The following is a 25,571-nucleotide window of genomic DNA, read 5'->3' as shown; positions in this document are numbered from 1 at the left end:
AATGCAAAAGTTACATTAACAAATTATTTATCTTTTGAGATAAATCTAGCAAGCAGTTTTTTTATCTAAGTGTAATATTTGTTGGAAAATACTCATTTGATATCTTATAATATGCAAATATGATGCAGATGTAGCAAGAAACAAATTAGATAATAATTTAAAATTTTAATTAATTACTTTTATACATATATTAATGTTTACTTTTATACATATATATCTAGCTTTTCAGATTTTATTATTAACACGGTACTTTTATGAACAAAAATGTAAAAACTTTTTATTGGGTAAATTGCTCCTTTATAACGTTACAGTCGAACAGTAGTGCACGGTTTGCATAAAAATCTGTATTAGTATGTGTCGTTCCTCTTAAAAAAATCTTGCTTTGCTTGCTTTGTGTCGTTTCTCTTAAAAAAAAATCAGCACATGCGTGACAACTCGTTAAAAGGATGTTAAAAAAGGCGGATCCATCACTTATATCATTCTAACGTCACGGATTTGATTATCAGCCACACACACCTGGCAGTAAATTGTAATTAGCGTAGTACAATATCTCTATGAATAATGCACTGTTGTATTTTTTATGTATTTTAAGGTCATTGATAGACACATGACAAAAACGTATCTACTTGTCTTGAAAAATCTTTAATGTCGACTTATTTACGCGTATTACTACTGAAATTAAGCATCTGCTGTCTTTCAGATTAAAATAGCAATTTTTTATAAAGAAATGTAAAATGTTTTGTATACATAAATGTAGTTAAAAATAAATTAAAATATTAACTGAAACAAAACTATTTATTTTGTTATGCTTAAAATTAAGGAAAAATAGAAGCTTTTGTCTTTTAATCCATTTCAAATAACAACAGCATGATTAATGGTACATACATGTGTATCCGGCATTTTTTAACTTGCACTTTAGAAAAAAAAACGGTAAATGCATACATTAGATATGGTTCAGAAAACAAGTTATTCGTTGTCTAGCATTTTGTTACGGTATTTCTTGTTCAATGTGCATGCAAATTCATAAATTGTTGCTTCCTTGACGATAGATTAAGCAAACGAAGCGTAAAACCGCACAGATGTAGTAAAGTGTTTGCGATATCAGTTGCGAGCAAACGAGACAATTATTGATTTAACTACTTATCAATTATCGATTAACTACTTGTCGAACAGAAAAATTGACTTTAATCGCAGATAAGAGAATACCGGTGTAATCTTTACAGTAAATTCCATTCTTTTAATAAATAATGTCATATAACAATGATATTCGCAATTCAAATTGGTACGAGGTACTTATTTTTATTTATAAGTAACTTTTATAAATACATATATAAATGCATCAAAAATTTTAAGTTGAAAACTGAATGTGCAATTACATTATCATTATACTACAATTTAATTTTAATAGAATATTTTACAAATTATTTTATTAAAATTAAATTGTAGTATAATGATAATGTAATTGCACATTCAGTTTTCAACTTAAAATTTTTGGTTGGTTAACTCAGTGAAAAAATAATTCTAGCCAATAAGATCTATTTACATTTTTTCTAAAATCTTGCATTACAATATCTATTATTGAAATTGTATTTACTCTAAAACGATTTTGTATGATAAAGAACATAGATGGACCATATTGAATATGTTATATATGCGCAATAGTAAATATGATTTATCTATAATGTTGCCGTTAAAAAAATGATAAGAGCAACATAAATAACATAACGTTATCTTGATAAGAAATTATTACGATACTTGAATCGATAAGTCGCCTTTCCAGAAATGTTGTATTTTTTACCTCCGTTGACATAGAAGTTTTTCTTTAGAAGTTTGTAAACGCATTCGGTGATTTAGTTCATACTTCGGCAGCAATAAAACATAACTGTAAAATGGTTTTCAAAGGCTGCGCTCAGAGAATTCCAGCGCAGAAAGACCGACATTGCATCATCTCCGCCAGCACCGCGCTTATTAGTAATAACAATAGCAAACAATAACTCGACAGAAGAACTGCCAGATAATCTATTCGCGCATCTATTCTGCACACTTCTTTTCAGTATATAAATTTCGAAGTAATAGAGTTCGGTAACGTATCTCCGCCGGTATAGACATTTTGCCGTCAACGTAAACATTAACTCAACGTCATCGGTCGCATTGACAGTTCCTCGACGAGTTTCCTCGCCGTCTATATAAATGTCGGAACCACTGAAAAAGATAGTAGTCACTCGCGGAATTCGATCGCACGGTCACTCCTCTTCGACGGCTCGCGCGATAATAATTGAAAACTAAACTGAATTTCGTCGTGCTTTCATTCCGCGAATAAACGCGCTTTCGTAAAATAAAATTTGTGCCACGCACACGTACGTTTTCAGTAAAAAGTTCATCGGACGAATTTCTGAAGTGGAAACTTCCGCAAATTAAAGTGGCACCATTGATATCGAAACTCTCTTTTGAGTGTCTCTTACGTGATTTTTTAAAATAGTGACGAGTATCAGGTTAAGTTGTATTGTTTTTTTTTTCAACACACGGCTATGCTATTTTTACGTTTGTGGAATAACTTTCTTCATCACGTTTGACGTTTCCTCTTTCTTTCCGAGACAGCTCTTGTTTTATAACACAATTTCTTTTATATTCTCATTGCTTGCACATTGAGTTTCCCCCTGTGTGCCCGTTTCATGTACATACGTGCATCCACGGAATGCTTCTTTTCGCGCCACTCTGTCGCATTAAGAGGCGTCAAAGGATTTCGAAATGCGAGTAAACCGCGCTGACCTTCACGCCTTCTCATCTCGTGGATGCTCTGCATTTCTGCCTGTGATATTCCACGAAGCGCGTTGAAAATCGAGTACGTTTCTCTTGAAAGCGCATTTCTTTTATCCTCTTTTCCTTCCTCAGCTTTTACCCTCGTTCTCTGCCGCGAGCACGCCGAGGTTTACGAAACCGCGCACGCAGTCGCCCACGCAACTCAAAAAATCGATGCGCACACGTTTTCTCGCATGCCTCGCGGACACGCATGCGGCACCATGAGTTCTATTAACCCTTCGGATTTAGTATATCTTCGTGTTAATTGGAACAGTTTTAGACGGCCTTCCGTATACGTAATCTGTTTAAATGTTGGATTGTGTAACATCGCGTTTGGAACTGCGCGTCTGCGTGTGTGTGTCATGCGTCCGCGCTGGAAAGGGAAGTTCGACGCATGCTTCTTTCCTTAATGTCTGGTGTACTCGAGGGGTTTTGATCTACGAGGGGTTCAAGTTTTCGCGACGCTCTCAGTATCTCGTGTCAGGCTCACGCGATACGTTTCAGCAATAGTGCGAGTTATAAGTCGCGGGTGATTGTCAGATTTCCATTCTTTTTCCAACTAGATCTCGCATTGTGAGTATTTCGAATTGAAATTTTTTCCTGTGATTAGAATGCGATTTTATCGTCGACTTTTGTCTTATCATTGTATTTATAATTATTTCATAATCGATTGTAGCTTATGGTGATCAACAAGTGGATTATTTTCGGACTTTGTGCTTAAGTATATTTATTTTGAAAAAAAAAAAAATATGTTGATTTAATTCCAGATTCTTTTATCTCAAACAACGCGCAATTGAAATAAATACTGTTTTAATTACTGTGCAAAATATGAATTACGTGTTAAATACAGTTTTAAGTTCTGCAAGATGCATTGAATTGCATATACTTTATTTTATTCAGATGTGTTTATAAAGTTTTAAATAACAAATTTATATTTTTTTTAAATCCAAGTTTTTGTTCAAAGACGTTTAACAGTAACGCAATTTTTTATTATAATTTGTATTACTAACTATGTGCACATAATTACCATTTCTTTATGATCAAAATATATTTCAGACTTTGTTTCCGATTTTGCCTTCTTTAATACAAAATATAAAATTGGATTATAATTTTAATTAAAAAATTTCTTCGACTAAGATTTTTTAATCTATGATATCTGCATTCTTTAACCAATATTTTATAAAATATATAAATATTAATAATTAAAAATATTTAAGTGATTGGCATGTGATTTTTTTATTACATATAGAGATTGAATTTTTAAACATAAATAATAAAATAGTTATAAAAAAATGTAAATATAAATTGGTGAGCAAACTATCTTAATTCAATGTGAATGTAACTTTTCAAAATCTGCACCATTTTTAAATTGTGATGTGTGCAGTTCAATCTCACTTTGCTCATTTTTAAACTATACAGTTAATTAATTTAATCGAAACAAAAAATGTTTGTGCAGAAGAAATAAAATTTATATTTTTATTGCATTTGAATAAAATTTATTAGTGAGAAATATGTCACAAACACGCGTTATTGAAAACGTATTATTGTTCGAAAGCTATTATCTCTGAAATAGATTGATTTAATCATCCAGAGAAAGGATGCAAAACTGACGTATTATTTTGATCGATTATCTGTTCGCTATTCGCCTGTCGTGTAAGTCGTGATAAATCGAAGTCTTGCTCCGAGCCAAGTTGATAAGGGGAGCGACCATCAATGAGAGGCACGTTCAAGGACATCGTGGACATCTCGGTGTCATCGTTGTCGAAACAAATCGACAATGAAAATTGCGAGAAAGTAAAGACCGCGCCCCGAAAACCGTTATATAGATTTATTTGTTTTAACATCATGGGATGTTATGTATTTGCAATGTATTTGCAAGGGGAAGCTTAGGTAATAAATCGATGTACATAAATCATATCGCGCCGCGGGCGCTCATCATCAATTTCTAATTACTGTGCTTTCCATTTCATTGACCCGTAATCATGTACTATAGTGCATCGAATCAGAAGGATTCGTACAGGACAATATATATATATGAGATCTTTCTCAGAAAAGTTACATTCGTCTTGCTTTGCGATCAACTTCCTTTCTTCTTTTAATAATTTTTTCTTCTGTCTCCTTTCAATTTGTTTCTTGCAAAACGTGGTTTGACAAATGTGATATACAAGATTATTTAAATTTATTTTTTTACATGCTACAAACTTGAATAAAAATGATAGTGCTCTTGTCAATTTTTATATTTTTAATTTAAAACTAAAACTAAAAGTAAAAGTTAAAAAAAAAACGATTAAAATATATAATCATAAGAGTTATACGTCTGCTTTCTGTGCTAAAGATATAAATTTAAATAATCCAAAATAATATCAGATTTTTAATTACTTATTACCTACACTCTATATTAATTTTTGATACGACTCTATACTGATTAATTTTTTATTTGACTCTATATTGATTATTACCTATTAAATAATTATTACATATTGAAAAAAGTATTGAAGAAAGTAAAAAATAAGTTTTTAAAGTTTCTGCTTAATTTAAGTTGGCCTTAACATTATCATAAAAAATTTAACTTCTTATTTAATTAAAATATTTAATTTTAAAACTTATAAAAAACGTTAGTAAAAAAGTAATTGTATTAAAATTTTATTAGGATTTAATGTCAATTTTAGATTTAATGAAAAACTAATTCCTTTTCATATATTATATATAAAGCGACAAAAATTATCTTCTGGAAAAAATTGTCAAAGGTGTTAAATTCGTATATCCTGACATCGACTTTTGATAAATTCAAATACGTGGAATTTTATTTCATTGAAACTCGAACTACGAACTAAAATTACAAAACAAGACTAAATATTTTTGAAATATTCTTGTATTTCGGTCAATGTAGATTAAATTTAATCTTAGCTTAACTTACTCCTTATCTTTTTCTAGTTTTAAGAATTATTAAACTTAAAAAAACATTTTCTGTTGATCGAGATATTTTTATACATTTGTTTATTATGTTACGTCACGCTATCAGGTAGATATCGAGACTTTCGTATCTGACATCTGCAAACATAGAGTATGTCTTTGATAGATTCTGTCAGAACCCTTCTCTTATCAAATTAGCCCTTAGACCTCATAAAAAGTATTTGATTATGTATCGAGAGCCATTTAAACGTAATTTATTTCCGCGTCTTATAATTATCGTAAAAATCTCGATGTGTACTGAAATTAAACAATAGACTCATAAAGAGCGCAAACATCTTAAAAGATCCGAGAGAGAAGGAAAAAAAGATATTGATAAAACCGGTTTAGTTTTGAGAACACATTACATGACCGCATTAATTCTTTTATTATCAGGCAGATAAATTTACTTATAAAAATAACACTTGTATCAATTTAAGTGACCAAAAATTAACGTTTTTATAACCAATCCTATACATTATTATATATTTTCCCAGATAATTGAGAAACATGACTCATAAATTTCTTTACTGAATTGCTAATAAATCTTCAAACTTGCAAGACGTTGAACCGTACAGTTGCATTTTGGGAAAGTAGCCAAATAATTACTCGAAAATTTGCGTGCCACGAAACGCAGTCATATTACTATTTATAAATCTGTAGGAAGAAGAGAGTGAATGAAGAGTGATAATATTTTTTGCGCATCTGATGTATGAATGTACTCGTTCACAAACATGAGACAATCTTTAAACATAGATTTGTCCGATAGTATTTTCTCTTATGTCTAGTGCTTTTGGATAGTTCCGGATGACATGGAAGTGAATTATCTGAGCATAACCGGTCACTAGTATCATTAATTAAAGTGTAAGAACTCTACAAACCGCAGATATTTTATCCATCTCTGACTCATTGCTCGCAAATATTCGTTGTATTTTCCGCGAAGTACTTCTACGCGTGGCCTTAATTGCTTTTATTTCTCGTTATCACTCTAGGTGACTTTCTAATCAATACAGAATCATATGTTGTCTTCCGAAAATTGCAACGTCCGCAATTATTAAAGAAAATATTTCATTACATGCTAAATAAAACAATTATACAACAGAATTAGACGTACAATGTATGGATATACAAAAATAACTTGTTATTATATATTTTGCTTTGTTGATAGAATTTTACACATCTTAAAATTAGCAATTTTTTAATAGAACATTAAAAAAATTTTGAATTTTATTTTTTTATATTAAATTTTCACCAAATGAATTTCAAGTTTGTCAATGAATTGATAAATAAATCAAACAAGTGTGTTAAGTCGACACAATCAATAAAATACTGCCAGTTGTGTCGACTTAACACACTTGTTTGATTAAATATTTAATTATAACGCATTTTTTAAAATTATGTTATAAGTTTCAGTCTTTAGGATCAATCTCGTTTTATTATCTCAAAAATACTAATTTTTGACTTCTGTCATTTTCTATCAGCAGAGTAACTTATTGTCTTTTTTAAACACTATATTACTTAACTATTCGTAAGAGAATAATAACTTTTGTAATGTCTAAAGACAGTCGAAAAATAACAAAATGTTGCTGACAAACTGCTTTTTTTAGGCAAAGTAAGATGGAGAATCATTTTCAAGGCAAAACGGAAGATGATATGGTTGGACAATTACCTCAAATTAATAAGAGACCTTCAATGTCTCTAAGTATGGGCGGATTATGGGACGTAGTTCCACGACTAGATCACTACAGGTAAGCTTTTACAAATTAATTAAAATTCAGTGTATACACTGATACTTTATATCAAATTGATATAAAGTACATATACATTACATATACATTATTCTTAATTGTCATATTATATGTTTTATTGCGTACAAAATTGGTTTTGAAAAAAAAAGGAAATTTTTAATTGGTACAAAATTTCTATCAAATTTATCATTCTTGGATCTATTGTCCCATTCATTCGTATTGGTGCGATAACGTAACGACGTTTTTCATAGTTTTCGTTTAAGCAATATTGGAAAATCATTAATCTTTTTTTGCATTCACATTCTCGGTATGAAAAAGTGAGTAACGTTTTCTATACATTTAATCAAAAAGAATTTATTCCATTCGGCGAATTTAGCCCGCTAAAATAATAGTTTTATTGTTATAATACCATTCTTAATATCAATCTCTTTTATAGATTAAGTCGTCGTGCAAAAAGACCGTCTCTAAGCACTCTTCATGAAGGAAATCTCATAAAGGTGAGGAAAGTAACATTACATTTATGTTTCATTACAAATATATGATAGAATAAAAAAAACTTAAAATGTTGAGTTAAAAAGTCTGAGAAATTTTTCTAAATCAAATATAAATTAAAATTATATACAAAATATATACAAAATATAAATAATGCATTAAGAGACTTAAATTAATAAAACTGAAGTAGCTATGTATATAAAGCAATGCCAAATAGCAAAGTAACAAAATTTTTAAATTTTGTTAAGAAAAATAAAATTTAAAAAATTTTTAATATTTGTATACTATCTGTTATTTATTAATATATTTTTAAAAATATAAAAAGCATGTAAAAGATTAAAATTAATATTTATAAACAAAGATTTAGTAACTTTTCTATTAAGTATAATAATTAAACTAATAAATATAGAATTAATTAATCATTTATCTATAATAAAATTTTAAACTTATATACATGTTTTGATACATATTATATACATATTTCGTCTTTTTATCTAAAATATTAAAACTTAATAAAATGTTAAAATGTAAAGTCTTAATCACAATTAGATAAGGTGATTTAAAGTTATAATTTTTAAATAAGTATATTATTACATAGAATATAACATAAGTGTTTGATATTTTCGCGTGGATGGTAAAAGAATTGCTTCACCTTGTGATTTTTTTTCTATTTCAAAGACGATCGAAGTCATAGGGGGTAACAAAACTAAGCAAGGGGAAACTAGTTTATTAAGTTTACGCAGCAGTAAACATCCGTTCAGTGAGATTGGAAGAAAAACCAAGTAAATGTAGAATTCTTAACCCGGCTACACAAATTCAATACTTTATATATTTATATACTTGTTTAATAAAAGTTTGTGTACGTATTTGCGCTAACTAGAGTTTTGTCATCTAGTTGTTCCAACAAACTTATACAAGCATGCTTGTAAAAATACTTATGTGCAATTTAAATTGATATTAGCAGATTTGCTAATAAAACAGAATTTTAATTTAATTATCTTGCTATATCTCTATTGATTATTGCAATATTATAACTAATTTGAGTTTCTCTATTTTATTTTAAATATAAACTGTATATTATATACATTTATAAAAATCTTTTTATTTTAATATATTTTTTGTTTTATTTTAATTTAACTGTTTTTTACTTATATATAGTTAATATCAAATTTAAACCTTTTCTACTTTTTTCGAATTTTTTATTTTTTTTGTTCAGTAACTATAATTGTTTAATAAATGTAATATAATAGAATTTATTAAATAATTATAGTTATTGAACAAAAAAATTAACAATTTGAAAAAAGTAGAAAAGATTTAAATTTGGTATTAATTATATATAATTAAAAAGCAGTTAAATTAAAATAAAACAAAAAAATATATTAAAATAAAAAGATTTTTATAAATGTATATAATATAAAATTTATATTTAAAATAAAATAAAAAATTAAATTATATTAGCTACATATAGACATCGCGATAACATTCTACATGCATTCTATTATTATCTTAAACAAATGAGAGAGTTCATAAAAATTTGCAATTGTCGGTTACATTTTTTTAGTGATTACTTAAGTTATTACTCTATCACTATCACTTAAGTTATTACATAATATGTCCTTGTTCTTAAATGGTGTAAATATTTATGACAAAATTTTAACATTGGTTTAAGACACATGTACAGAGTGTTTTTCATATCAGTCACTAAAAATTTTTAAATATTTTAGATGAATAAATGATTATATTTGTTAAAACAAGTAATAATAAAATTAATTTTTAATCTTAGAATTTAATATCTATATGTAAATTTTAAATAAGTTTTATAAAACTGCGTACTGATTACTGTCGGATTTGAAACTCGATCATGAACTGAAGCTGGAAATAATATTACAAATGAAATTGAGTATTAATTTAATAATGATGCTAATAAGCATTTTAAAACACTGTAAAAGATTTATTGTAAAAAATATCTTATCTTGATAGATACTTATTAGCATCATTATTAAAACAATAAATTTAATTTGTGATATTATTTCCAGATTTAATTCATGATTACGTTTCAAGTCCAACAGATCAGAGTTCAGTATTTTAAAGTATTAAAAAATGTATTTAAAAATTTACATATAAATATGAAATGTAGGAAAATTTTAAGCAAAGTCAATTTATTCAAAATCTGATATTGACACTTTTAGATATAAAATTAAAAAATTAGATCGCGATTTTCATTAACATTTAATTATACGTATTATAAACAATATTTATTTTATTTTATTTACGCAGTTCATAACAAAAATATTTAAACAGCACGTTCAAAATTTTTAAATAATTTACAATCAATAAAGTTTTAAGAATTAGACCTATTGTCAAAATAAACTGAGAAAAAAATGTTGTTAATTTGACTAAATTTTTCAACTTGAATAAATTTCTTTAGTTCAACTATTTATTCATTTAACTTAAATATATATAATATTTAAATTTTAAATCAAATCTTTATATATTTGACTAAAATACATAAATATTTGAATTAAACAAATTTAATTAAATTGAAAAATTTAGTCAAATTAACATACAATACGTAAATTATATAAATTTATATAATTCGTTATTACAGTAATTATATATAGCCATGGACAGATTATCATATTGTTGAAATTGAGACTAATTATGTAATTTGCGACACTGTGTATGACAGAATTCGTCATCGATATTGAATTGCACAAGCAATGCAGAACTGAGCCTCTAAATAAATACTATTCCAGGACAGCAACGCTGTCGAGACCGGACAGGTCGGGAGCGTCGTCGGACAGCAGGGTCACGGAATAAAATTAGGATGGATCCAAGGTGTTCTTATCCCATGTCTGCTGAACATATGGGGCGTTATGCTGTTTCTGCGACTCTCGTGGGTAGTCGCACAAGCTGGCATTCTAGAAAGCATCGCCATTATTGGAATATCGGCGGTCGTCTGCGTCATTACAACGCTTAGCCTCAGCGCAATTAGCACTAATGGGGAAGTAAAGGGAGGTGTGTTACGGTAACGCATTCTGTAATTCTTTTTTTCTGAAGGAGTGGCGTCGTGCACACCACCGCTCGATGGTGTCGTTAGGCACTCTCGGGGATTTTCCTTGAACTAAAAAATCAGAGAATTATTTATCCAATATCTAGGACAATCTGTTTTAAAGAAATCATGATTATAATTCTCTTATATTGCCGCATTTTTTATTTATTAAATAAATTATCATTACAATTCAAAATAGTAATGAATATCTGAGTTAAAATTATTAATCAAAAACCCTAATAAAATATAGAAAAAAAAAGATTTGTAAAAACAACCAAGAACTTCACTGATTTAACAAATTTATAGCCATAAATGTAATAAATTGTTTTTCCAGTGTAAATATGTCGCAAAATCCTGTTTTAATTAATTTTAAATAAATTCTACTTTAATTCATGGATACTTTTACACTTAGATAATAATAATCTGCAAAGTTTTCATATTTTAAATCCAATTTTTCAAATAATTCTAACAGTCGTCAGATTATTTTCTATTCTTGTAAGAAGACTTTTGCCGACTAGAAATAAAATAAAATTAATTGTGATCTACAGGTGGAATATATTTTATCATATCTCGCTCTCTTGGGCCCGAATTTGGTGCATCGGTTGGCATCGTATTTGCATTTGCAAACGCTGTAGCGGCTTCTATGAACACGATCGGTTTCTGTGATTCTCTGAATGACTTATTAAAGACACACCATTTAAAGATCATAGATAATAGCGTGAATGACGTTAGAATCGTTGGTACAATAGCGCTCGTCGTTATGATTCTTATCTGTGCGGTCGGCATGGAATGGGAATCAAAGGTATTAGATCTGTTTAGAATTATCTTGTTTATCCTGAAAAATTTATACTTTATATTAAATTTTTTTAATACGTAAAAATGACAATTTGATTAAAAAATATAATGACAAAATAAAATGTTTTTTTATTTGTTATTAACGTACTCTTCTTTTCATCAGGCACAAAACTTCCTTATAGCTGTCATCGTAGGTGCGATCTTTGATTTTTTAATTGGCACTATCATTGGACCACAAACTGAAGAACAGAAAGCAAAAGGTTTCGTAGGATTCTCTGGTGAGTAATGAAGTTGGAACTAATAAAACGATAATAATAATAATATAATGAGTACAATAAATATATATGATACACGAATTACATAAAACAGATCTATTATAAAGATTGTTTTATTAATTAAGAATTTTTTTATATTTATAGAGCAAGTATTTATGAATAATCTAAAACCAGACTATCGATTTTCTGAGAAAAACAATCAAAGTTTTTTCTCGGTGTTTGCCATCTTCTTTCCATCGGTTACCGGGATTCAAGCGGGCGCTAATATATCCGGTGACCTGAAGGATCCATCAAGCAGCATACCTATGGGAACCCTTCTCGCTCTGTTAATCTCCATGTTTAGTTATGTAACTTTCGTCTTTTTTGCTGGTGCCGCAGCTGTTAGAGACGCAGGTGGTTTCGTCAACAACACTGTTGTGCACTGCATTCCTCAGATTAACTGCACGTACGGACTGCACAATAGCTACTCTGTAAGTATTTACAATAAGTATATAAAGATATGGTACGTTTTGAAATTTTGAAACTCTCTCAAACAATAACTTTAGAATCAAAAAGTGCATTTTTCAAAGATAAAATATTTTGAGTATTTTTACAATAAAAGTCTTAAATTTATTATTAATCTTAATTTATTCACAAAAAGTCCAGTTTGTATCAAAATATATGGGCAATATATGAAAATGATATTTTAACGCCAAAATTACGGCAAATAACATTAGCTTGCTATCTAGGTAGCTTTAAAGCATGAACAGATAATAAAATTTACGACACATTGCGTTTCTCAAATAATTACTTTGTTTTTACAAAAATATGTAATATAAGATAGAGCTAACTGAAGCTATCTAATTTTGCAAACAAAATAATTTTTACAGTCTTATATCTATTAACTGCAAAATAAATTTAATGTTTAAATATTTCTGTATAAATAATTAAATTGTTTAAATGTTAAAAATATTATTTTTTAAATTGCCAAGAAAGAAAGAAAGTGAAGAAAGAGAATTGTAAAAATAATTAAATTTTTTTATTTAATAGTCGATTATTGGCAATCAAATAATTTTATACAAAATAATTATTGTTTTTAGGTCATGCAATTAATGTCATTGTGGGGTCCATTAATTTACGCAGGCTGTTTCGCAGCTACTTTATCGACGGCGCTGACAAATTTATTGTCAGTGCCAAGACTCATTCAGGCTTTGGGTCAAGATCGAATTTATCCTGGATTGATTTATTTTAGCAAGGGATACGGAAAATCCGGAGAACCTTATCGAGGATACGTTCTTACACTTGGCGTTGCGGCTCTCTTCCTTTTAATTGGTAAAGTGTCTGTCTCGAAATATTACGAACTTATTAAAAGATATTGAATTTCTATTATCATCAATTTTGTTTCCTAGACACTGTTAATTGTTTCTCTTTCAGCTGATCTCAACGCAGTCGCGCCACTCATCTCAAATTTCTATTTAGCGTCGTACGCTTTAATCAACTTCTGCACTTTTCATGCAGCATTGATTCGACCCCTTGGATGGCGGCCTACTTTTAAAGTAAAATTTAAAAATTTATCTAATTAAATAATAAAAAATCTAGAAATCGATGCTTTTTAGAGACGCTAAATATTCCATATCACTTGATATTATTAGAATCTTTTACTGCAATCTTGGGTGTATAACATTTCACATGTTCAAAGAAACTTATTATAGTTAAAAAATAAGAAATTTTTAAATTACACTGATTCTTATGTTTTATTGCTTTATTCCTCACTTGTCTTCTTTACAAAATTGTCTTCTTTATAAAAATGTAATACTGGGCGGTAAATTGGCCAGTAATTAATACTTATTTTTAATATATTAAAAGTACTGCTGTCAATACTTTTTATATTCAAAATAAGTAATAATTACTAGTCAATTTAATACTGCCTAGTATTATATTCTTATAAAAAAACTAATGATATCTGTTGAGAATTACATAATTTTGGAAGAAAAAAATTAGGTTTTTTAAACGTCTTTACAACCAGGATAGAATGTAATTATTGGTGTTATAAATTTCTTCTTTTTACAGTATTACAATACTTGGCTGTCTTTGCTTGGTTTTATTCTTTGCGTGGCGATTATGTTCCTCATTGATTGGGTGACTTCACTTGTTACCTTCGTTATCATCTTCGCGCTATATTTAATAGTAGTTTACCGTAAACCAGATGTGAATTGGGGTAGCAGCACACAGGCGCAAACTTTTAAGACTGCAATTTCCATTGTCTACAGGTATTATTAAAACAAAAAAGATTTTTCTGTTTGTATTTGAATGAATTCTTTTTGATCAAATTTTTTGCTTGAAATTACAAATCATTTAGTTAAAAATTAACTAAAGATCTATTTTTATCTGTTTTTTAATTTAAAGAGAGAGGTTATATTTTAATGTAAAGTTTTCAATGTGCAATAACTTTTAGGTTGAATTCTATTGACGATCATGTGAAGAATTACGCTCCTAAAATTTTGGCACTAACGGGTCCGCCTGCTGCAAGACCCGCATTGATACATTTAGCGAATCTCATCACAAAGAATAATTCGTTGCTGATTGCTGGCGAAGTCTTTTCGGTATTACCTCGATTTAATCAAACAATTTCGTAACTTTATTGCTTGTTATTAGTGGTTGTAAAATTGTGACATTAAATTTTAAACATAATTTCAGACACGGCTATCGTATCGACTACGCTCCGTACGTCTAAATAATGGTTACTTCTGGCTGCAACAGCAACGTATTAAATCATTTTACCATTTGGTGGATGACTTGAGTTTAGAACGAGGTGCTGCTGCGCTGATGCAGGCTACTGGAATTGGCAAGTTAGCTCCTAATGTAGTCCTTATGGGTTATAAGACTCATTGGTCGACATGTAATCATACAGACCTGCAAGAATATTTTAATACTCTTCAGTAAGTTGAGTAATCTGCTGCTGAATTAATTAAAAATTAATAATAGCAAATAAAAATTTATTATGCCGCTTTTTTTCTCTAGCAATGCTTTTGATAACAAATTGGCTGTAGCAATCTTAAGAATTGCCGAAGGTCTGGATTGCTCCAACGTCATTAATGGAGAAGACATAAACGGAGATGATGATCATGGAGTTCTCGCGCAGAGTAGTTATAATTTGGCGGGAAACACTTTAATGCACGCTGATAGCAATCTATCTATGAGCACGCAGATTCCTAGAGTACAAAGTGTGCCAACAATGGGTAAAAATCGACGTAAAATTAAAATTAAAAGAAATAATATAGTCCCTTTTTAAGCATGTTAATATGTGCAGTTTATTATTATTTTCTAAGTATTTAAAAAGGTGTATAAATTTTTAAACGACAAAACAAATAATTAATTTATTCTTTGCAAATATGTTTTAAGCAACTTGTTAAATAGAAATTAGCTCTATCATAAATAAACTATGGAGATGCAACTAAAATGTGTAATCAATATAGTTTTTCAATATAATAATTGTGCTTCTTGTATTTCAATTTTATATTATTTTATAGGTACTCAATTTATTACACCCGATACGACACCTGTAATCGGATATGCAACTGTAAATTGGAAAGCTCAAGAAAATTTAAAACAAAAGAAAAGACATGTTGTTGATAAGCTGCTGTAAGTAAAATAATAAAACACATTTTTTATAGAGTTGTTAAAAGTTTTCTTTGTTAGTAACTCTACAAAAATTTAATCTTGCGTTAAAAAAATTTGTTTGTTTCTAATTTATAATCTCAAATATTTTGTTAATTAACATGTAAATTGTGTTCTTATTACATTAGTTAATCTCAACTAACAATTTAAGTTTTTCTGTTAATTTTAAATTAAATTTAATATTAAAGCTTTGTTATATTTTAAATTTTATACATTTAATATTTTCTTGATTATATGTGTACTGCAAATTATACTTCAAATAAAAAAATTTATTTCACAATTTTGATATAAATTTTTTTCAATAAAATTTTGACTGAAATGCTGAAAATTTAACGCAAAAGACATTATTTAAATTGATTTGGTATTAATTGATTATCAATGATTTTAGCGAGAGACGAAATGGTGGTATGGCTGCTATACCAGAAAATGTGACAGTTTTCCAAAAGAAGCACAAAAAAGGAACAATTGACGTGTGGTGGCTATATGATGATGGAGGTAACTCATAAAAATAAGCGGATGATTGGGGTATGTCTAATTTGATATAGACTTACCTCAATCATCCGTATAAAGTTTGCTGGAATTTCCGACTCATTTGTAAGTGGCAGAAATAATTATTTGACAGGTTTGACAATTCTCTTACCGTATATAATCAGCACACGCTCAAATTGGAAGCACTGCAAGATGAGAATATTTGCTTTGACCAATCATAAACATGATATCAGCGCCCAAGAAAAAGAGTAAGTAAATAATTAAAATAATAAAATACTATAATAAGTACTATAATAACATATGTGCTTTATAATAAATAAACGCTGATACACTATCCGACACTGAATGAAAAAATGAGTCTTATAGACTTTGTTGTTAAAAATAAATGCAATAGAATAATCCGTGAACAGATTATTCATTTGTATTTATTAAAAAATTAGACTTAAAGATGCTAAAAATTACTTTTTTGTATTTTTAAGTTTAAATAGGTAAAAAAAATATTAATAGTATATAGCAATTTTATTTGCAGATGCTTTTATTGATAAACAATTTATAAGAATCATCTAAACACACATTACAAAACTGTTCGGAATAAATTATAATCTGAATACACTGTTTTCTTTAGAAAATGTAATAGAAAACTAGAAAAGAAATCTAGAAAAAGTTTAATAATTTTAGAATTTATTCCGAATAGAGTTCAATGTGCGCTAGTCTGATTCCTAATCTAAAACAAATTGTGTCGGATAGTGTATTCGAGAAAGTTATTTTGAAGTAACAATTATACGAAAGTATAAATGGGGTATCTTAATATAAGATTATATTATTAATTAATCCTGCAGAATGGTCGAGATAATGAACAAGGCACGAATTAACTACAGTAGTTTAAAGATAGTAGATGACATTGGCGTCGAACTAAAACAGGAAACACGGACTTTCTTTGACAAATTAATATCTGATTTTCGAATAAACGATTCTTCCGAAAATGGTGGTAAGCTGTTGGGATAAATTTTGTTTTAACGATATTATCTCCAATGTATTTAGTATTCAATGAGAATAATTATTAATTTTAGAATGTTATATTACTGATAACGAGCTTCAGACTTTACGAGATAAAACGCATCGACAATTACGACTGCGAGAATTATTACTGGAAAACTCAAGTCAATCCACCTTGGTAGTTATGTATGTATAATACGATATAATAAGTATTATAGTCATTTTTATTACAAAACTTAAATATATATTTTGATGTCTGTTTATGTATAATAATTTCTGGCTGGGATAATATTTCGTACCTTGACTATATAAAGTTTTTTGCAAAAATCTTTTTTTATATTTATTAAAATGCTTCATAGTAGTGAAATTAACAATTAATTTAAAATATTAATTCTAGCTTCAGTATGTAATTAAAATTTAAGTAAAATTTTAAGTTTGCATCTGCAATTACATAGAACTAAAAATTTATTTAATAACTAAAATTTTATGAAATATCAAGGTTCGCTTTGATCGAGAAATGTTTTCTTCTCATGTGATTGTATTAATTACATATCGATCTAATGTTCAATTTATTGTTGTTAATAATTATTCATTATGAATTATATTTGTTTGATATATAATTCCTTGCTCTAACATTAAATACTACTTCCGGAACATCCGGACATACAGACTCCCGGTACTTATATAGATAGATAACTCTTCTTGCATTAATTTCTTGCAATATAATTTACATTAATTTTTAAATATTATTATTCGTAATTTTTCAAAAATACTTTTAATTATAGGTCTTTACCAATGCCAAGAAAAGGGGCAGTTTCAGCGCCATTATACATGGCCTGGTTGGAGACACTTACGAGGGGTATGCCACCCACAATTTTAGTTCGTGGAAACCACACATCTGTATTATCATTTTATTCGTAGTCCACCGAATATTGTCTAGCTATGAATGGTATGTCTTGACGATAACAATTAAACAAATTTGTTTGAAAAATTAATTTTTAATTCGTTGCTTCATTATTCAAAATGTCTCTTTTTCGAAGAAATATAATCTTTGGTGTATAATTTTGTTCTCTTTTTTTTTAGATGATTAAAGATTTTTGCTCGCAATTATATAAAAACAGTTTTTATTATTGTAGATATTTCCCGCCCATTTTCGTCAAATTTGAAAGTGGACTTGTATCTATGCCAGAATGAAGAAATAAACGAAACCAGAGATAGCCAACTGAGAAAGTTGCTAAACTTGAAAATGACGAGTACAATGAAGAACTTTACTAGAATTCTATTTATGATTCAATAAGATTCTTGAACTTGTGCAAATATAGTTTGAGTTTCTTAAGTGTGAAAAGTATGTTGACGATGAAAAGATAGATGAAAAATCTTTCGGCAGAATTTTATTTCTGGATCGAGCAACAAACAGTGAAAACATTCTCCAATTCAAAGAAATACTAGTTTGTCAATAAAGTGTGAAATATGCCAGTAATTCATTTTTAGTAGAAAAAAAATAGAATACTTTGATAGAAAAAACTAAAATTAAAAAAAAGGAACGGTTGAGAAAAACAACAGTGAAATAACGAGGATAAGAAACTGAGAAGAATAAAGCATGAAGAAAATAAGAACATAATATTTTCTGGAAATGTTTCCTTACGATTGAATGAGAGTGTTTGGATTAGAAATATGTATTAGTGCTAGTACTGTAAATAATTCGGCTATTTTTTATTAAGTTAAAAAATTTAATAATGTTTCTGTATAACAATGTATAATGTATCTAATTAAGATTGTAGATATTATTAAAATTATTTGAAAAGAATTCCAGTTAGTTTTTCTCATTTTGCTTTAATACAAACGCACGTGATGCATTTTATGTAAAAAAGCATTAATTTTACATTTTAGATTTTATAAAAATTTATGAAAACAGCAAATAAATAACGAACAAATAAAGTAAATTTAAAGTCTTTTTCTTGTTTAATGTAACCTAGATGCGCCAAATTTTTGTACGCAAATTTACTTTTTTCTGATATGTACAATTTTAATTATATTTTTCAAAAATTAAATACATTTTATTTAGGCTGGAATAGGAACATCCTTAAACAAAAATACAAAGATATTAACAATACATTTTATTTTTTAAAACTATTATAAACAATATATTTTATCAAAATTAATATATGAATAATTATCGGTTTTTACCTTAAGTTTATCGTGAGTAATTGTCACATTGAATCTGGTAGTAATTTTTAACTTCTATGTATAATGTAAATTTTATGGAAATAATTTTGAGAAAGAAACTTTCGAGAAAAACTTATTAATAATCCCAGTCAACCATGGATCCCATGCCTGAGACATTGGTGGCAACATCACTCGAATTAATGACGGCCAAAATTCATTTACAAAAGCTGTAACAAGATCATCTGAAAATAAATATTAACATATAACAGTATGATTAAAATAGAAAAACAGTCTGTAATGTAATGAATCGCAAACCCACTAGTTCGTCGCCAATCACAGAGTTACAACAGGTAATCAGAAGCGTCAATGTACCATTAATAATACATGAAATTATAATCGAGTGCGTTAAATACACTTGACGTAATCAGAATTTCACAAGTTTAAAAAAAATTCTCTTTTTAAAATTCATTATATGCAGGAATAGTATATGTTGTAGAGCTATATTTCAAGATTTAGTAACAATTCTTTGGACGGGCAATTTTAGAATGTCAGAGTATAATAGAAAATATAAAAAAAATGGAAAATTTCTAGTACCTTCAAACAATATATAAAAAATTTTTTCTATTTAGGTAAATATTAATTATACTAATTTTTTAATTACTTACTAATTTCTTTGTTGCCTTTCACAGTATCAAAATGCACTTTAAATTTTTTAATTAATGGAAGTGTACGAAAATGTTCTACATTCCATGTATCGTTTACTACATGACCTATTATATTCCATGTTCCTCTAACATCATAAGCAGTTACATTAAAAAAACCTGTTAAAATATAATTAAGTGTGGAATAATATATTCATTAAATATTATCTAACAAAATAATAATTTATAATCTTAAAAATCATATTTTTCAAATAACCAAATTATAGAGCAATAATTATTAATAGAATAATATGGCTAATGAGAGTTAGCCGTTGTAGTTAAGATGCGATATTACAATTAAATACAAAATTTTAATAACAATTTCAAATATGTTCTGTATGTAACATTTCTTTTCGAAACATTTTTAACAAAAATTTTAATGTACCGGTGTGGAAATTCTACCTAGGTTGTAATCAGAGCCAAGTTAGGTTTCCTTACTTTTATTGAGGCCCAAGTAATTAGGACGCCTATCTATTTGGAGGGAAGGGAAGGGGAAGGGTAATTTAAGGGGAAGGGGAATTTGGAAGGGGAAGGGGAAGGGGAAGGGTAAGGGGAAGGGGAAGGGGAAGGGGAAGGGGAAGGGGAAGGGGAAGGGGAAGGGGAAGGGGAAGGGATTTTAAGGGGAATTTGAAGGGGAAGGGGAAGGGGAAGGGGAAGGGGAGGGAATTGGGAAGGGGAAGGGGAAGGGGAAAGGGGAAGGTGAAGGGGAAGGGAAGGGGAAGGGGGAAGGGAAGGGGAATTGGAAGGGAAGGGGAATTTTAAGGGGAAGGGGAATTTTATTTTAATTTAAGGGAATTTTAATTTAAGGGAAGGGGAATTTAAGGGGAATTTTAATTTTTTAATTTTAAGTTTAATTTAATTTTAATTTTAATTTTAATTTTAATTTTAATTTTAATTTTAATTTTAATTTTAATTTTTAATTTTAATTGTAATTTAATTTTAATTTTAATTTTAATTTTAATTTTAATTTTAATTTTAATTTTAATTTTAATTTTAATTTTAATTATGTTATTTAGTTTATTTTATTTAGTATTTTATTTTATTTATTTTATTTTATTTTATTTTATTTTATTTTATTTTATTTTATTTTATTTTATTTTATTTTATTTTATTTTATTTATTTCATTAATTTTATTTATCTTATAAGTAATTTTATATTTATTTATAAAATTATTCATAAAATAATTAAAAACGTGGCGTTGGTAGTTTTGAACCCGGGACCTTAGGATTACAAAACTTGTACTCTATCTACTGAGCCAATTGACTTATTGATATCGGGTACTTGTTATTGTCTATATATACTTATTAGTACATTAAAATTAAAATTAGACTTTTTCGAAAAAAAATTGTAAGAGGCACTTTTATTGCAGATTCTTATTCGGAAAAATCATACAAACATATTAAACAAAAATTCAACTTGGAAAAAGTTGTGTAAACAATATTAATTAAAAATTAAATAATTAAAAAATAATTAAATGAAAAATAGCTTTTTGTCAAAAGTTATGAATATTTTGGGCTAAAATTTTCAAGACTTTTAGAGAATAGTAACCGCTACTATTTAAGCCTTATTACAAGAATTTGCCATCACTTGTCCATTAGTTATTAATTATTTATTAACAATTTAAAAAAAGATAAATTTTAGCAGTTTTTAATTTTTTTCTCCTTAAAAAATAAACCAATTGGAACGTTCGACGGCTCATTTAATAGATATTTTTAATACCTATAAGCTTATATTTTTTGTTTTTTGCTAACAGTAATAAATTTTTTTTTATTGCTAAAAAACAAAAATTTTCATTTTCTTTCATTGTTTACACAATAATTCCCAACTTTTTCCGAGTTAAATTTTTGTTTAATATACTCAATAAAATAATAGATTTTATAAATAATGTATTAGCTAATTACTTCAGTCTATCAGACATGGAAAACGGTTACTTTGAACTATTTAAGTCTAATACAATTAATATATTAAAATAATTAAAATATAAGAATTGAGAAAAAAAGCTATAACTAGGCAAACCTAAATATAACTGTTTTGAAGCAAACATTTAATTCAAACTAGGTCCGATACGGGCTGTAACCGGGTAAACCTAACTGTGAGTCTTGTAAAAAGTTGTAAATTTAAACCAGGCCCAATTCAGGCAAGCCCAAGTTCAAATATCCTAAATAGGTCCTGAATAGGCCTTGAATAAGTTTCAGTCCGAAAAGCCTTTATTTTGGATGTCCAAGTAACGCCCGTATGGGGCCAATATTAAATAGGGCATGCCTAGATGAATTTCCACACGGTTATTTATACAAAAATTTAATGAGATCAGGATACTGTAAACTAAATATTATATACCATCGACTAAAGTTGTATGGCAAAATGCTAGAATGATCCATAGGTGTATTATTATAGAAATAAATGTACACTTAAATACTCTTTTTATTATTTTTAATATTAACATAATATTCTTTTTTCGACTGCATTTCAGATTATGCAAAGATAATATATGGCATAAAATGTTTCAAATGTAACATGCTGCCTCTTAAACATGCTAAGACTTTAACAAGCCTAATATGGTCTTTTCTTAAAAGTTTTTATGTCAAAGAACTTATTAAATAAGTTTATTGTAATTATACTATTAATTTATAGTTCACATTACATGTATTATACATTTTTAATACTGCAATTTATGTGCGGTTTTGTATATACATATATTTAAATATATTCTGCATTATTTTTTTATTCTAAATAAATATATAATTGTGTAATATAAATAGTGTTTTTTAATCAATATTTAAAATTTTATAAAAACGCTGAGGTCGTATTACCATTTCTGTTTTTTTCCGAACTATTATGTATTGTCGTCAAATTTTTATAAATAACATCCAGAATAATAAATATTTTATAATTTTAAGTTTATAATTGATTAAATAATACACATTAATAAATGTAACCTTAAATATTCAATTTAAAATGTTTATTATTAATAAAATTATTACTCAAAATGTAAATAGAAGCCGTGCTGTTACCTTCTTCTTTATTAAATGTTATAATATGCATTAACTATTGCGTAATATTTTTTTGCGTAATCATATTTTATTATTAATTAATTATTTCAAAAGTTAATTAGTAATTTATAATCCTTAATAAGTTTATAGACATTATAATTTTAAATTACAAAGACATAGATTTATATTATTATAATATAAAAACACATATATTTATATGTATGTATGTAAGTATGTGTGTGCCCTCTCTTGTTCAATTTATAAAACTATAATTATCAGAATTGACTAATAACAAACTTGTAACAAATCATATCTTAGTAAGTCTTTGTAGAGAAAACTAACAACTCGATATATATAATATATATAATTAATTTTTAGGCACGATAAATATATATAGAGATTATATTTAACTAAATAAATAATATATCTTTGCTTATGCACAGGTAGAATAAAATATATCATCACGTAAAATGTATTACCTTCACTAGCAACTCTGAATACACTCAGAGTACCATTTAATTTTACAGATCCTTTTAAGACTAGCTCAGGTACAAAACCATCAATTTCCAAACGAAAAACGTCATTAAGAAAGTGTGTCCTGACATCAAAAAATTGAGCTTTTGATAAACCAAAACCAGAAGTGTTTAATAAAAAAATATTTGCATTTATTTCTCCTGAATTAAATGCAGCGTTACCATGTTCATATAATAATGGATCCAAAGACGGAAACTCAAATTCTGGAATTCCTAAAAGTAACTAAGCTAATATTGGCATCCATATTTTAAAATAGTAAAAAATATTTTAATCCTTTTTCAGTTTGCTTTAAATAAAACCCAAACAATTTACAAATTTATGAAAATTTGTTTATTATTTAAGTTTATTTAATATTGGTTAATATTATTATAATTAACATTATCCTATTTTTGATACGGCGCAATGACATAATTGTGAGTAACACATATATTTTATTTAAAAGATACAGAAATTATAAAAACTTATAAATTTTTAATAAAATTACCTGTAAGAAATAGTGGCCATACTTCTTCCAATGAATGTTTTAAACAGACAGAATAATCAGCTAAATTTCGTTTGCAGGTAGTTGTAGCTAAGTAGAAATACAAATAAAATAAAACAGATTAGCATTAAGGGGCTTAACTTAGCTTAAATACATACACAAATTATTTTGATTAAAAAAGTATATAATTTAAGAAATCTGTATTGACAAGTGCAAAAATAATTAGATCCACACATAAATTACGTGAACAATATATTCTAAACATAAAAAGAAAATTCTTGTTTATTTTTTTTAATATTATACTTTTTTAGTAAATAAATAATTAAAACAAAGTATTAAAAAATGAGCCACGCTGCGTACGTGCTTTTTTTAAATAATAAAATTTGTAATTGGTTTTGTATATAAATAAAATAAATGATACATTTTTAGACGTAAATATGTAATAACATTATTTTAGAAAATAAAACAAAAATAATTAAAAAACTTACAAAGTTCCTTGGCTAAAGATAATCCAAACATTGTGATGCTAAATACACTAAGCGAATAAAATAACATGTTGATCGTTCAGAAACTCAGCAAACATTTCAACTGGATTAGGACTTCTAAGTTTTATATATAAATAATATATGCATAAATGCTCTCAGGTTTTCTGAGCAGCATAATAAAATAGAAAGATTTCAAGGATTGACTAATAATAGAAGATCTAAAAAAAATTATTTTTGCTGTTTTTATAATCAAAGAATAAATTAATCTCTTAATAATCTTAAAAAAAGGATATAATTTGCATATATATAAGTGTCTAAAAAATATAAAAAGCTAGAATTAAATTTAAATAATGTATTTTATTTTCGCCAGATCTCTAAGGATCTTAATTCCATCAAGTTAAAATATGAATCAAATTAATTCAGTGTAAAAAAATCATAAATCAAGATTAACAATATTTTTTAAAAAAGTTTTCTTAATTACCGTAACTTTTCAATGTATTTACATCTGTTGCAAAGGATTTATTATAATATATTTTATTACGTACAGTCAAATATTAAAAGATTGTAATACTTTTTTCGGTAAATTTTAAAACGCAGTTTTGTTGTGGAGCGGTTGAATGTAATTGATTAGATCCATAAGTAAGAATTGTTCGGTGAACAAGCTGCGCTTCAAAACTCATTAAAAAATAAGTATTGCAATCTTTTAGTAACCGGCTGTACACATAAAACACAAAACAAATTAAATAATTAATATTTCAGAATATATTCAAGATCACAACAATATCAAAATGTTATAATAATATCATAATAATTATCAAAAGTCATATTTCGTTTATGATTAAAAATTATGATTTTAAAATTTGTTTATAAAATCAAATATTGTCTATAATACATACAAAATTTTAATCGTTTTGTATACAAAAGCAATTTATGTTTTCTTGGCAAAAATCATTAAAAGGTA

General features: G+C 27.3%; 2 protein-coding genes across 8 annotated transcripts; one reads left to right on the top strand and one right to left on the bottom strand.

Moving 5' to 3' along the window:
* Positions 1–2,176: 2,176 nt before the first annotated feature.
* Positions 2,177–19,059, top strand: LOC105834947 (bumetanide-sensitive sodium-(potassium)-chloride cotransporter). 5 transcript variants are annotated; one of them, XM_012677822.3, is made up of 21 exons: positions 2,177–2,492; positions 6,537–6,612; positions 7,356–7,496; positions 7,933–7,993; positions 10,745–11,006; positions 11,589–11,842; positions 11,999–12,113; positions 12,255–12,580; positions 13,190–13,421; positions 13,524–13,645; positions 14,160–14,359; positions 14,545–14,692; positions 14,787–15,028; positions 15,111–15,328; positions 15,620–15,731; positions 16,156–16,262; positions 16,390–16,504; positions 17,096–17,244; positions 17,327–17,438; positions 18,038–18,201; positions 18,389–19,059. In XM_012677822.3, the coding sequence occupies exons 3-20, from the start codon at positions 7,366–7,368 to the stop codon at positions 18,171–18,173; spliced, it is 3,042 nt and encodes a 1,013-aa protein (XP_012533276.1). In that variant the 5' UTR covers positions 2,177–2,492; positions 6,537–6,612; positions 7,356–7,365; the 3' UTR covers positions 18,174–18,201; positions 18,389–19,059. The 5 variants fall into 5 exon arrangements, with proteins under 5 accessions (XP_012533276.1, XP_012533273.1, XP_012533275.1 ...); XM_012677819.3 differs by lacking the exon at positions 6,537–6,612 and having other exon boundaries at positions 2,178–2,492; XM_012677821.3 differs by lacking the exons at positions 2,177–2,492; positions 6,537–6,612 and adding an exon at positions 2,501–3,372.
* On the bottom strand, positions 12,470–25,518 carry LOC105834948. 3 transcript variants are annotated; one of them, XR_004962942.1, is made up of 6 exons: positions 24,614–25,518; positions 24,129–24,215; positions 23,590–23,856; positions 20,084–20,239; positions 19,440–19,660; positions 12,470–12,578 (listed from the first exon to the last, which is right to left on the bottom strand). XR_004962942.1 is itself a non-coding variant. In XM_036285643.1 (5 exons), exons 1-5 carry the CDS (start codon positions 24,678–24,680, stop codon positions 19,512–19,514), a joined length of 726 nt encoding a protein of 241 aa, XP_036141536.1. In that variant the 5' UTR covers positions 24,681–25,518; the 3' UTR covers positions 19,355–19,511. The 3 variants fall into 3 exon arrangements, 1 of the variants encoding a protein (XP_036141536.1); XR_004962941.1 differs by lacking the exon at positions 12,470–12,578 and adding an exon at positions 19,196–19,334; XM_036285643.1 differs by lacking the exon at positions 12,470–12,578 and having other exon boundaries at positions 19,355–19,660.
* Between the last annotated feature and the right edge of the window lie 53 nt (positions 25,519–25,571).

The sequence above is a fragment of the Monomorium pharaonis genome, chromosome 4 (genome assembly GCF_013373865.1).
Source record: "Monomorium pharaonis isolate MP-MQ-018 chromosome 4, ASM1337386v2, whole genome shotgun sequence".
NCBI lineage: Eukaryota > Metazoa > Arthropoda > Insecta > Hymenoptera > Formicidae > Monomorium > Monomorium pharaonis.
The sequence above is the reverse complement of the archived record's forward strand: the minus strand, read 5'-3'. Positions and strand labels throughout refer to the sequence as shown.

Coding starts and splice junctions, on each gene's coding strand:
- LOC105834948 (XM_036285643.1), bottom strand. CDS start 24,680: ATGTTATTTTATTCGCTTAGTGTATTTAGCATCACAATGTTTGGATTA. Junction 24,216..24,613: donor ATCTTTAGCCAAGGAACTTT/GTAAGTTTTTTA, acceptor ATTTCTACTTAG/CTACAACTACCTGCAAACGA. Junction 19,661..20,083: donor GAAAGGCAACAAAGAAATTA/GTAAGTAATTAA, acceptor ATTTATTTTCAG/ATGATCTTGTTACAGCTTTT.
- LOC105834947 (XM_012677818.3), top strand. CDS start 4,655: ATGTATTTGCAATGTATTTGCAAGGGGAAGCTTAG. Junction 14,360..14,544: donor GCAATTTCCATTGTCTACAG/GTATTATTAAAA, acceptor AATAACTTTTAG/GTTGAATTCTATTGACGATC. Junction 15,732..16,155: donor CATGTTGTTGATAAGCTGCT/GTAAGTAAAATA, acceptor CAATGATTTTAG/CGAGAGACGAAATGGTGGTA.